The sequence below is a fragment of the Planococcus citri genome, chromosome 5 (assembly GCF_950023065.1).
Source record: "Planococcus citri chromosome 5, ihPlaCitr1.1, whole genome shotgun sequence".
Lineage (NCBI taxonomy): Eukaryota > Metazoa > Arthropoda > Insecta > Hemiptera > Pseudococcidae > Planococcus > Planococcus citri.
In genome coordinates, this window is record NC_088681.1 from 47,901,403 (window position 1) to 47,914,829 (window position 13,427).

Consider the following 13,427-nt stretch of genomic DNA (forward strand, 5'->3'; position numbering starts at 1 on the left):
CCATCGCCAGTTCGCTATCTTGACGTTTAACATGTAAAAAATGGCTCTGAATTGAGGTAGCTCCAAAAAAAATCAACCAAAAAAATTTTTTTTTGTTTTTTTTTCTACAGGTAGTCAGGTACCTATACGTTGAAATATTGCTGATGAAAATACAATTTTTGAAAAATAGAAAAAACGCTTCAAAAACTTTAAAACGCGTTTTTCTCAAAAACTACGTTTTTTCTCGGGATAACCTTTTCGTAGAGCCTATCACAATTTACTTTTAGTACCTAATTGTAGTAACTTGGTTAGGTACTTTGAAAGTTACCGAGCACGAGCCACGAAATTGTGGCAACCGTAATTACCTCCATTTTCCAAATTCGGAGTCTGGCTTTCTCCTAATGTAGGCTTGGTTTTAGATCAGAACAAGGATTGACTCCCACCAATATTGATTTTTTCAAAATTTTGGGCTTCAACATTCTTCTTCGTGGGAACTTGGTTTCGATTTTTCAAAACCGAAATAAAAGCCTTTGAAAATTTCCAAGTACAAAATACTTGCAAAAAACTGACACAAAACCGGGTCAACGAGAGAAAAAATTGAAATAAGGAAATGATATCAGGGTTGCCAAAAACATTGAAAATTTTTAAATTTCTCAGAAGTCAGTTGTTTGATGGATAAAAAATTTTCCACGGTTCCATTTCTATTCTGATTTTTTTTTCTCGACGATGGTAAAAAATAATTTTAAAACTAGCCAGCTGCGCTTGCGCAGCTGTAACAGTGTGCGTAGCCTATTCAGTTAGGAAAGCACAACGCAATTTTGGAAAAGAAGCGCAACGCGATTTTGAAAAAAAGGACAACAAAATTTCAATAAAAGCACAACACCGACAGCGCGACTTTAAAATGAATCAGTCATTTCGAAAACCCAAATCTGGCGTTTTTAAAAATTTTCAGGAATCGAAAAAAACTGTCTGTGTGCTGTATTTTTATGGTAAAACTGTAAACTTATGAACTAATTGATTGGTCTTATCATTACAAATACTCCAGTACCTTTACCAGAACTTGAAATTTTGTACACTGCGATACATTCCATTCTGAAATACGTGGAATTATGACTTTTTTTTAAAACTTGAAATGTGACACGTAATCCTAGAAAATCCAATAACTCCAATACCCAAAATGATTGAGTATGGATTTTCATTCATTTATTGAAGTTATACCTGCAATCTACGATTCAATTAATTTAATGTAATGAAGAAGCAACATAAATGTTATCCATTTCACAGCATAAATTAAAAAATAGAATTACGTTGATGTTCATGAAATTAATGTTCTTTGTTTGTCTTATAAAAATGACTTCAAAAACCCTGTAAATGCAGGAGTTATGGGGGTTTTGGAAATGAAAAACGCTGAAATATGCACTTTTGAGCTACCTTCCAACTTTATCCGATAGAGCTCGCAAAGCACCATCAGAATCAGTGAAAAACATAGCAACCCCTTAAATGGTGATTTACACTGTTTTCAAAATGACTGATTCAAAAAATAAGCACAATGCGATTTTGAAACAAAAGCACCACACAATTTTGAAAAAAAGCACAACGCAAATTTCGAAAATAGAACAAGATTTTGAAAAAAAATCACAACACGATTTTGAAAAAAAAGCACATCGCGATTTTCAAAAAAAAGCGCGAAAACGAAAGCTCAAAAGCACTATGCAACATCAAATGCACAGCACAATACCGAAAGCTCAAAAGTATGACACAACACGGATAGAACTTCTCTGGAGCTCAGCCAAAGCGCAAATGACTGGTGGGATTTGATTACTAAGGGTAGCCACCTGCTTTTGTTGTGTAGATTTTGGTATTAAACTTGTATATAAATGTAACACCCCAGGGGTTCTAAAAAATTTTGGCCATTGTTTAATTTTCCTCAAATCAAAAGTTATTTTTCAAAATTGAACAATAGAAAATATTTTACAACCCCTGCAGTGTACATGTAGGAGGGTGTAAATCAATAAAACTGACTGTTGGCTTCGCTTTTGATAGCTTTCTCATTGTTCAATTTTGAAAATTTAAAGTTTAGCTCCACAAGGAGTCCCAACATGCTCTTCAAAATTAAATTTTCACCTCCTGTTGTGTTCGCTCAATTCAATAGAAACCGGCAGATAAGCGAACACAAAGGGAAAGGTTTTTACCACCCATTGCGATTTCTTGATGAAATTTCTAAATTTATGTAACACCGCAGGGGTGATTTTTTGGAAATTAAACAATGGGAAATATTCTTACAACCCCCACCGTGTCACATAAATTTGGAAATTTAACGGACGTCGGCTCCGCTTTTGATATGGCCCTTTTCCTCTTTTTTATTGTTTTTTGAGGACAATTTTTTGTGATTAAATGCAATTACTCAAGAAGCTACTTGAGTAATTACATTTATAGAGGAGAAGGTACAATTATGGACCCAGGTACAAATATGGACCCCCCATGGTTTAGTGTACAACCACTAGAGCTACGCTCATGCTGGGTACTATGAATTATACTAGTAGTGTAGTATCGATGATCCATGTACTTATTTCGGATTCGTGCAAACTTGGGTGTGCCTCATCAGCAATTGTTTTTTTATGCGCATTATTTTCTACCCAATGGAAAATTTTACAAGTTTTTCATTCAGTAATTCATCAACTTCAATAATAAAGTTTGAAAAAAAAATTATTAGCGAAGTAAGTAGCTTATAATGTGTACTTTCAAAATATACTTTCATATTTGTCTGTACTTCACCTGATTTTCATAATTTTTTTGATTTTTCATAAACTTAGCCAATTTTTTGCATGGGTATAAATATGGACCCCTAAATTTTTTTTCATCAAATTTTGATTCAATAGTTTTTAGAATACCGAGAAAAGTGTTATTAATAAAGAAGACAAGTCCAAAGCATCAAAAATCATCTTTAAATAAATTTTTGTTCAATTTTCTGAAATTTTTATTCATTTTTTGAGGGGGGTCCATATTTGTACCCGAGTCCATATTTGTACCATTTTATGTCACTTTTCTAAATTTCAAATTTCTCCGTGAGTTATCAACAAACAAAAAATTTTTCTTACACAATATACTAGAGTCTTTGGCCTTTCGAATGGTATATTCGAAAAAAAAAAATGATAATTTTTTCTACCTTTTAAAGCCAAAAAGCTAGAGGGGGTCCATATACGTACCTTTTCCCCTAATTACGACATTCCCTGCCTCAAGTTAAGCCTCACCTACGTATGAAAGTTTAAAAAAAAGTCGACCCATTCCTGTAAGAGAACATTCGAGCCAAAGAATTTTTCAACTTTCAGAACGAAAGTAAAAGGAGGAAACCTTTCAGCCAGAATATTGAATTAAATCAATTTTTAAGTGATTTTCATCAATTGTACTTAGCTAAATGGAAAGAATAAGACAATAAAATCAATTCAGTTTACGAAAACAGAAGAACTGTATTTTATTTGCAAAGCTTGCTTTTGACTGTTTTACAATTTATTTATAACTTCGAAAATTTGTTTTTCAATACATCAAATCCTTACTTTTACGTTTACTAAATATTTTTCGAGCGATGAAAGATTTTTTCTCAAAAAATTGTTGACAAACTCTTGGAAATTTTTCTTTCTCATCCAATAACACATAGGTAAATAAAAGAATACAAATCTTCAAGCATACGACTCATATTTAGTAAAAAGAATGGTATAATATTGAGAATTTCTAGTACCTCCCTACTGTAAACACTACATAAATTTTTAGGTATTTTTTTCTCCTCGACTACGTGAAAACAAAATTGAAATAGACAAGAGGCGGCAAAGCACGCCTCACTCGGTTAGATACATTCGGACGGATGTATTTTCAAGCAATAATTTTTTCTCGTGAATATAACTCGGTTGCGGTGCGAAGAGTAAGTATAAAATGTTTCGTCGACAGAACGTGGGACAAATGTAGGTTCGAACGAACGAGGCGAAGAATGCCGGTGAAATATTTGTCGATATAAATGTAAACATTACTCCATCAATTTTCCATCTGAAAAACATTATTTTTCTGGCCGCGATGACGAAGCTACTACAGCTTCATCGCATCGGCGTGGCGTTCGCAGCAGCATAATATTCGAACGCATTAACATCCATCGATTTGTCACGTTAAGAATTTAAAAAAAATTAAGCTTGTTTCTGGCGCGGACGTATTTTTCAATTCCAGACCCCAGCTCTCCTCAGAATCCCTTTTTTCCCCTCACACTACAGCATCGGCATCGTGATCGTGAAAAAATACTATACTCGTAGAGTACATAGGTAGTAGGTACGCGAACTGTATGCGTGACTCGTTTGCGTACGATTTCATTAGCAGCAGTTACACGAGGCCGAGGTAGTAGTAACTTTTACGCTTTTACGACCAGATCGTAAATATTATGTCGGTTTAAAAAATTCATGCAACGGTTTTCCTTCGTGCTGCTGGTCCAAGTTGTACCATTGTGTAAACGTTCCGTTCCGACCCCAAAGACGAGGTGAAAGCGGAGTAAAATTGATGTTTAATTTTTTCATACGATGAAAATATGCTTATTTTTTGCCCACCGTTATGTTGGTATTACAATACGAGGAAATTTAGTCGTTAAACGTTGACGAGAATTTAATGTTTTAATCAGCGATAAAAAGTAAAAGATCGTAAAAATTGTGATATTGCGCCCTCTACCGATGTCACGTGTAACTTTTATTTTGCATTTTTGTTGTGATTTTTCGTTCGTTTATTTGCCAAAAATGGGTGGAAATTTTCTTTTTAGGTTGAAAAGTGAATTCAATAGAAGACCAAGCTCCCCCTCTCTAATCTTTTATTTGGCAAGCAAGGTCTTTAAACGATTTATCTCTTGAAAAAATGAATTCAAAATGTTTATCTGCTTGAAATTCATCATTTACTTGAGAACTGTTCCTGCCTTGAACATGAAAATATTAGTACTTCGACCATAAGTGATCATTTTGTTAAAAAACCTTGCAAAAAAGTTCATCTGGCGAGCAACTGAGCATCATCGCCATGAAAAAGAAAGTGAATATTACTGAAAAAATCAGCTCGAATTGCATGAATCACCCCCCCCCACCATTTGACAATATTCATCGATTCGGCAAACCACGCCGATAGCAGATTCAATGACGTGAACTTTTCATTGTCAAGCGAAGTGAACTCGAAATACAAACAAATAAATTTACAGGCAACATTATACTAAATCGCTTATTTGCACAAGTGATCCGATACGTGAGCGATTCTGCTTTTACTGGTACTGTCGACTGCAATAAAAATTTTGCGTATGGGTACATTCGTTTTGAAGAAAAAACACTCGATGACTATTTTTTGAAAAGCGATGGAATGAAATTCATATCCAAGTTGAAAATGTGAAAATCGCATGTAAGTTTCAACCTACGATAAGAAATATTCAAATGAAGGAAATTCTTAAACGTGAGAGGATCTGCGAGGACCAAGAACCCTTTTAAGAATAAAAACCTGGACTAAATTCTATTTATCCAACAATTCAACAAGCTCAAGTGTCAAATTTTGGTTCAAATTTCAAAGCAAAAAGTATATTTTTGGAAATACTTGTACATTGACCATTACAGGACACTTCTTACGAAAATTTCCGCTACTCAAAATACCCACCGATTTTCATTTTAAAATCCTCATTTTTTTCAATTCAGCATACTCAATAGAACCTATTTTTTCGGTAAAATTTATGAAAATCTGGCCCTCGCCGTTGGCTCTGGAGCCTCCAGTGGGATTTCCAAAAACCAGAGACATTGATTGTTTTACTCAATTAATACCTACCCACCCATGTTACACATGCATTATTCAGAATGTCCAACAGAATCTTGAAATTCGCATACCTACAGATCATTCAATAGTTTTTCAAAATTTCAGCACAATTTTAAGCAAAAAAGTTTCTTAAAGTTTTGTCCGCTCCCCGTTCAAAAATGTGCTATCAAGGTATTTTTTTAAACAGCCACAAAAATCAGCGTTACAATTTTCAACACAAAGTAAAATGTAGCTTGGTTTTTTTTTGTTCTAAATGGTAAGTAATGTGGGGATACAATTTTTTGGAAAAGATTTTCAATGAAAAATGCAGGATTTTACGCCAAACGCGAAACTTTTTGAGCACCACTTGATGAATTGTGTTGGGACTTGGGATCTCCGTAAATTGGCAACACTGCTCTTTTACTTTGTAATATTATTTTATCTTGTTATTCGGTACTGAAATAAATTTATTCGTATTATTACCGTTGAACGGAAATCACCTGTGTCTCTTATTTCGTCACTATTCTCTCTCTCTCGTAACATAGGTTATGGTGCTCACAAGGGAGCTACCCAAGGTCTGACACGCGGATCGAAAAAATTTTTTCACAGGCGGATAGAGCATCAAAAAATATATTATGAGCCAAAATTTTAGCTGCTGAAGTTGACAGGGGGAGAAACCACGGGGGTTTGAATATCGAAAAATCACAAAAATATGCAAAAATATGCTGAAAAAAGTATAAAAATTGAAATCATTCGGCACCCTGTTCGCTTCAGCAGCTAATTTTTTGGCCACGATCTACCATCGATATATGACGACTTATGGTGGACAAGTCGCCGCGATCTGCGTGTCAGACCTTGGGTAGCTCCCTTGTCAGTTTTCACGTGCTTGAATTTTTTCTAGTCAAACTTTGCACGTTTTTGAATTTTCTAGTCATGATTTATGGAATTTTATTGAAATAATTGTCTCTGGTGTCGTTGGATTTGTTTTTAACTTGATCGATATTTTTTCTCTGTAATTCGCAAATATTTAATATATTTTAACTCGCTATGACGAGTCAGTGCGGTAATTTTCATCGAAATATCCAACCTTTCGATGGTGTGGACTATGAAGCCTGGAGTGTTCGTGTTAGAATGGTTTTAAAGAAAGAGAAAGCCTGGGACGTTGTGAATAATGCTATTCCCCTTGCCTGTAGACGTGACCAAGCCTGGGAAGACAAGAATGATCTAGCCATGGAGATCATAATTTCATATGTCAGTAATTGATACTTGAGCCTAATCAGCAGCAAAACAGAGGCAAAAGTTATGTGGGATACGATAAAAACCACCTTCCAAGAAAAATCCGAAATAAAACGGAATCGTTTGTTAAAACGAAGTTTACGAGTGTAGGTACAGTTTGGAAAGTACTGAAAGTCTTGCAGATTTTACGTTAAAATATCGTGCCACAGTCAATCAGCTAAAAGAGCTCAATGATGGTGTGACCGAACATGAGTATATTCTTCAATACCTGGATAGTATGCCTACTGAGTTCTCTCCTATAACTACGCCGCTCCAGATGTTACATAATCTAGTTTGGGAAGATGTCACTGCTCAATTATCTAGCTTCGAGACCAAAAATTTAAAAAGCAAAATAGTGAGTAAATCATCCTCAACATTGATACCTGTACCTGAAAAATGTAATATCCAGTTAAAGGAAGAACAATCTCCTGTAAATGGCGCATTTTTTAGTGGTCATTCCGGTAACGATAATAGTAATCACTCTGGAAATAATGGTAAAAATCGTAATAATTATAGTAGGAGTAGAAATAGTAATAAAAATTATCGTGGTAATACTCGTGGTAATCCATCTGGTGGTCAAAATAATCGTAATATTCGTTGTAATTACTGTAAGAAACCTGGCCACATCAAGAATGATTGTTTTAAGTTGAAAAATAAGAAAAAATCTGTAAGTTTGAATTTAGGCCAAGCTGAAACAGAATCTGACCAATTTGCTTTTATTACTGTTAGTGATTCTACAGATTTTGATTGTTGTAGTTCTGGTAAAGTTGTTGGAGCATTAGATAGTGGTGCCACAAGGCACATGGTAAACGTAGATATTTTAGAAAATTCTATTGAACTTTTGAGACCTATCAAAGTGCGAATTACTGAGGCTGGTCGTATTTTGGAAGCAACGAAATGTGGTTCTTTGACAGTGAGAACGAATAAGGGTTTTATTTGTAAAATCAAAAATGTCTATTATGTGCCTAAACTAGTTCATACTTTGTTTTCTGTTCGATGTATGGAAAAATCTGGTTTTGCTGTTTCATTTCAGAATAGTCAACCTTTGATTGCTAAAAATGGTATTACTTTAGCTACTGGAAAATTAGTGAATGAATTATATGTTGTTGAGTTTGATTTGGTCAGTCATTCTTCGAAGGAAAAGGCTTCATTATCGAGTGTACCTAGTTCTGATTTGTGGCATTTGCGTTTAGGTCACCCAGGCGAGGCAGAAATGAAATCTGTAGCTGAACAGGGCGTTTTCAGTCAGAATTCTTTGAAGTCGTTATCTATGTGCGATGATTGTAAAACATCGAAACAATCTCGAAGACCTCGCATTTCTTTATCAAAGTCATCTAATTATAAGCCAACAAATCGTGCTTGGGAAATTTTGTTCAGGATACATTCTGATGTTTGCGAAATAACCAACTCTCCGATACCTGAAAGGTATTTTGTTACTTTTATAGACGAATTTAGTAATTTTTCTCATGTTTATATGTTGAAAAACAAGTCAGAGACACTTTCCAAGTTCAAAGAGTTTGTTGCTTTAGCTGAAAATTTATTGGGTAAGAGAGTGAAGCGTTTAAGGAGTGATAACGGTGGAGAATATTCTTCAGACGAATTTTGTGATTTTTGTAGAGAGAAAGGAATTTTTCACGAATTTACTACCGCTTATTCGGCTGAGAGCAATGGTAAAAGTGAGAGAATTAATCGAACCTATTGTGAGCGCACTCGTGATTTCAAACCACGAGCCAAGACATTTTATTAATTTATGAGCGAAAAACAAATTTTATGAAACAAGCGAACAAATCAATTGACACGATAAAATGCAAATTCGTTTCACTTGATCACACATTGAAAAATCGGTAACAATATCATAAATCACGATAGAATGCAAATTTGTTTCACTTGATCACATATTGACAATTCGGTAGGTAGGTACCTAAAACACAAATAAAAAATCGCAATACTCTCCGAAACTTCACCATGAAGCAGACTTTCAACATGATCATGCTCACATCGACTATACTTCTCTTACAATTGAGGAGCTCATTGCAAAAGTAGCCCTTGTCACATGAACCTATGCAATCTCCAAAGCTCTCCCTTGAGCGTACCCAGTATCATGAATGTAAACTCTATAAAACAATTCCTCTCAGGGCTACTCAGGGTAGACCAACTTGACGGTCATTTCATCATTACAACATGATCTCCGCAGTTGGCAATAGGTGCAATCGAATGAAAAGGGTCTAAAAGTTCATGTGACAAGGGCTACTTTTGCAATGAGCTCCTCAATTGCTCATTATTCAGGTAATTTGATCAGCAACAACAAAAAAAAGTAGAATTCTGCTTCGGTATTTAATTTGCAATAATTTTTTTTTTTTATTACAGAGTGAAAAGATCGACGAACCAACACTAAAACCAGTCGATCCATTTTCAGCCAGCGGAGATGCGGGAATCTTGAAAAAAGAACTGAAGCAAGATTTCATCACAGATCGAGATAAAGTAGCCAAGCTTTGGTTCCGAAGATCATCCGAACAACGCATACAAATAAAAGATTTCTACGATAGTAATTTTTGCCCGATAAGTTGGTGCGGATATTATTACACTTATCGATGCCCTTTGTTTTGGGGTCTCGAAGATATTTCTGATGACAGCTTGTGTGATCTCTACGACGATTCGCTACTGGCACCTAGACAATTATTGGGCAAAACTGTCTACCAAGCGATCATAGGTAAATGGAAGGAAGTAGGTGCCATAGAAGAGATTGTATGCGGTAATGATGCAGACATGAAAAATGAAATAAACAAGTTTTACGGTGAAGGTAAGTGAATCTCATCATTTTACACCATCAATAAACAAAAAGGACAAAAGGTATATTGAATGAGAATATAAATTTTGATTTTTTTTTTTTTTCTAAATTGAAGCATATAAAGACACGGTTGAAAATCATCTGGGAACATTCCGAAATGATGATCATGATTACCAAAAAGTTATGAAAGATTACTGTTGGGTAAGCGACTACATAAATACATAGGTTAATTCAAATGAGAAATTTTCAATTTTTTATATCTGTGGTAAAAAAAAAGGAGATATATTTTTTTTCAAGAGATGCTAATCCACAAATCTTTCATTATTCATATAGAAAGGACTATGCCAAGATAAAAAAATCAAACCAGAAGATGCGGACAAGGAGGCACAAGCTCTGAAAGCCATTGACCCTGAAAAAGGTTTCAAATCAAGTTTAAAATGATCTAAAGAGTCCTTTTTGTTGTAATATGTATACCTCATAAAACACATTTTCTTCACACAGATAAAGACGGATTCAAAAAGAAACTCACCGAATTACTTGACAAGAACTGCGAACCAGATCTGAAAATGATTTTTGAAAAATATCGTACAAACAAAGACTGCGGTATCGGAGAAGCTGTTGACAAAGCCTTCGAGGTTAAAAGAGTAAAGAGAGCCTACAATCGTTTAGGTAGGTCTAGATACCCCCTCTTTCCAAAATAAAAACCGAACAAAGAAATTACCAAATTTTTTACACACGTTCAACAGTTAGATACATCGAAGATACCTGTAGATTTTACGCAGACGAGCTACATGAAGCTGTAGATGGATGTGGAACTGATACTGATAGGATAAATCGTATTGTTTTGACCAGATGTGAAAGAGATTTGGGATGCATTTTGAAAAAATATAAAGAATTTCATGACAAACGCTTTACCAAACGTTTAATAGTGAGTGGTTTTGTTTTCCTCTTAATTCAACAGAAGGAGGATCAGAGTAATCTAGCTGCTTTGCTTTACAGGAGGATACTGCCGCAGAAGGTCGTTACCGTTTAAGTATCAGATTACTATGCGGAGAAAATGATTAAGCTAACATTGCCACACCTAAACCCAAAATAACAACTGTTAATTTGACAGAAAAAAATATATATTTAGCTTGTAATGAATTTAAAATTTGTCTTCTTTGTAGCATGTAAACGGATTAAAATGCTCATAAAAGTTGAAACATTTTTTTAAAACTCATATTCATCCAAAGCAACCTCTACAACTCATCAACTCCAGTTGAGCTAAAATTTGGATCAACGAAAGAGCACATAACGAAGATCTCAGAACCAAATTTTCAGCCAGAGAAGTTGATTTCTCAATTTTTGGTGAATTTTTGAAAACTTATAACTTGATATACCTAGACTATTTCTTGTAAAATAAAATATCAAATTTTGATGAAATTGAGGTTTTATTTGAAGAGTGATATTCCAAAACTCGCTTTGTCCATTTTCACAACTTTTCAGGAGAGAGGAAAAACAGTTTCCCTTTAAACGGGTAAATTGGCTTTTCAGGCGAGCTTAGCACTTTATTTGGGTGGATTTATGATGTAGGAGTGTAGGTATGCATTTCATCCACTAAATACTGCTGAAAAAATTTCAATAACAATGGACAAAGTGCGTTTTGAAACATTATTTTTTTTTTAATTTTTAGTGAATTGGCTATTTAGGTGCGTTTAACACCTCATTTTCGTAGGTTGATGATGTAGGAATGTGAGTTAATACAAAGGTGGTTCAAAAAGTAAGTTTCCCATGCTCGTAAAACATACTATATGTCATCAAAATGAAAAAGTAAATACATCATTGGAAAGAGGAGGTCTTAATGCAACTTTCAGTGTATTCACCTAACGGATTGATGCATTTGTTCTGCCGTGGCACAAGATTGTAAATTGCGCGTTCCAAAATGTCCCGTCCAACTTGCACTATTTACTCATTCACAACAAGTTAGATTTCTTCGTTTTTTCCATTCAAAGTCAATTTTGAGTGACCAAAAATTGAAAAATCACACAATGAAACAGAGGGGCTGTTGGCAGGGTGGTTAATCGTTTACCAAATTCCCATTTAAAAATTTTGATTTTGCCCTGCATTCTGTTGGCGAAATAAGGCTTAACGTTGTCCAAAAGGAGCACTAATTTTTAGGCCATGGTATTTGTTTCGAATTGCTTTTTGGAGTTTCATCAAATTGTCTAGGCATCAAACTTCATTAATGGTGTTCCCTTTTGGAAAAATTCAATCGGAGATTTGCTCAAAGGGTAAAAAAACTCGATCACACCCTAATATCACTCTTCATTTGCATAATGTTTGGCGTAGTTGCTTTCTTAAATCAATTTTTGGAGCCTCTTTCAGCACATTTTCAGATTGCCCAGTTTTGGAAAAATTGTGAAAATGGATCAAAATTGAAGACGTCATAACAAAAAGGGGTATAGGTATATGACACATATGCCCTTTTTGAGACGAATCCATATTGTTATTCTTTAGACCTTCCTCTATCATATGAGACCACCCCCACTTCTCAAAGTCAAGAAACCAGTGAGATATCGCTATTTTAAAACTGCGAAGTCGATTAAAAATTTACTTTTTCAGAGATAATGGGTTACTCATGGTCGATTTTGTGTTGTCAACCATTATTTACCTGCTTTAAATCCAAAAATTTGCTCAAAAACATTTTTAAATCAATAAAAAAAAATTGGTCAAAAAAACTTGTCTTTTTTGTTTTTTTTTTTTACTCAACATAGCGATCTTTTCGTCGTGTATCTTATCTATAGATGTGATAAACATATAGGTAGGTATAATTTCATTTACAAGTGCAATGGCGCATTTTTTTCAGGTCAGAATTTTTATATTTTTAAAGAGAACTAGAAAAAATAGTACTTAGTAAAGGAAATCGAGAGGAAAAATATGAAATTACGAAGACCGATTTCAAAAAATTTTTGCAAAAGCTGTATTTTCAAACTATTTTGGCTATAACAACAAGATTTTATTGACCATTTCGGCATATAACAGAATTTTTTGGATAACTTGTCAAAAAAGGCCCTTGCCTACAATATTTCGTCAAAATAGTTTGCAGCTGACAATTTTGACAAAAAGCAGGAGATTTAAAAATTTTGGCCATTTTGGCAAAAAAATCTAACTACGAAAAAAATGAATTTTGACGATGATTTGGCAAAACACAGGACTTTTTAGGATAATTTTGGCAACAGCAAGAATTTTTTCCAATTTTGGCAACATGATTTTTTGAACATTTTAGCAAAAAGCAGGAGTTTTTTTTATAATTTTGACAAAAAAGGAACTTCTTTACAATTTTAACATAGACGAGATTTTTTTGACAATTTCGGCAAAAACAGAACATTGTAGACAATTCTGCAGCAGGAATTTCCAATTGGCTACTAACAAATTTTTTTGATCCCTTTTTTGCAAAAAAAAAAAAAAAACGGGCTTTTTCGGCGATTTTGACAAAAGTTGGGATTTCTTAATACCCAATTTTTTCAAAAAAGAAACTGCTGTACAATTTTGAAAAAAAAAATTTTTGACAATTATTCTGGCGATAAGATTTTTTGAACATTTCAGCAAAAAACATGTG

At 34.2% G+C, this 13,427-nt stretch overlaps 2 protein-coding genes across 6 annotated transcripts in view; one reads left to right on the plus strand and one right to left on the minus strand.

Annotated features, from left to right (window-relative positions):
• Adcy2 (adenylate cyclase type 2 Ac76E) overlaps positions 1 to 13,427 on the minus strand; it is a 605,017-nt gene that overhangs the window by 360,317 nt on the left and 231,273 nt on the right. The window lies entirely within an intron of this gene.
• On the plus strand, positions 8,981 to 11,251 carry LOC135848247 (annexin A2-like). The gene is made up of 7 exons (XM_065368084.1): positions 8,981 to 9,327; positions 9,409 to 9,841; positions 9,945 to 10,030; positions 10,163 to 10,247; positions 10,331 to 10,498; positions 10,576 to 10,757; positions 10,829 to 11,251. Exons 2-7 carry the CDS (start codon positions 9,808 to 9,810, stop codon positions 10,892 to 10,894), a joined length of 621 nt encoding a protein of 206 aa, XP_065224156.1. The 5' UTR covers positions 8,981 to 9,327; positions 9,409 to 9,807; the 3' UTR covers positions 10,895 to 11,251.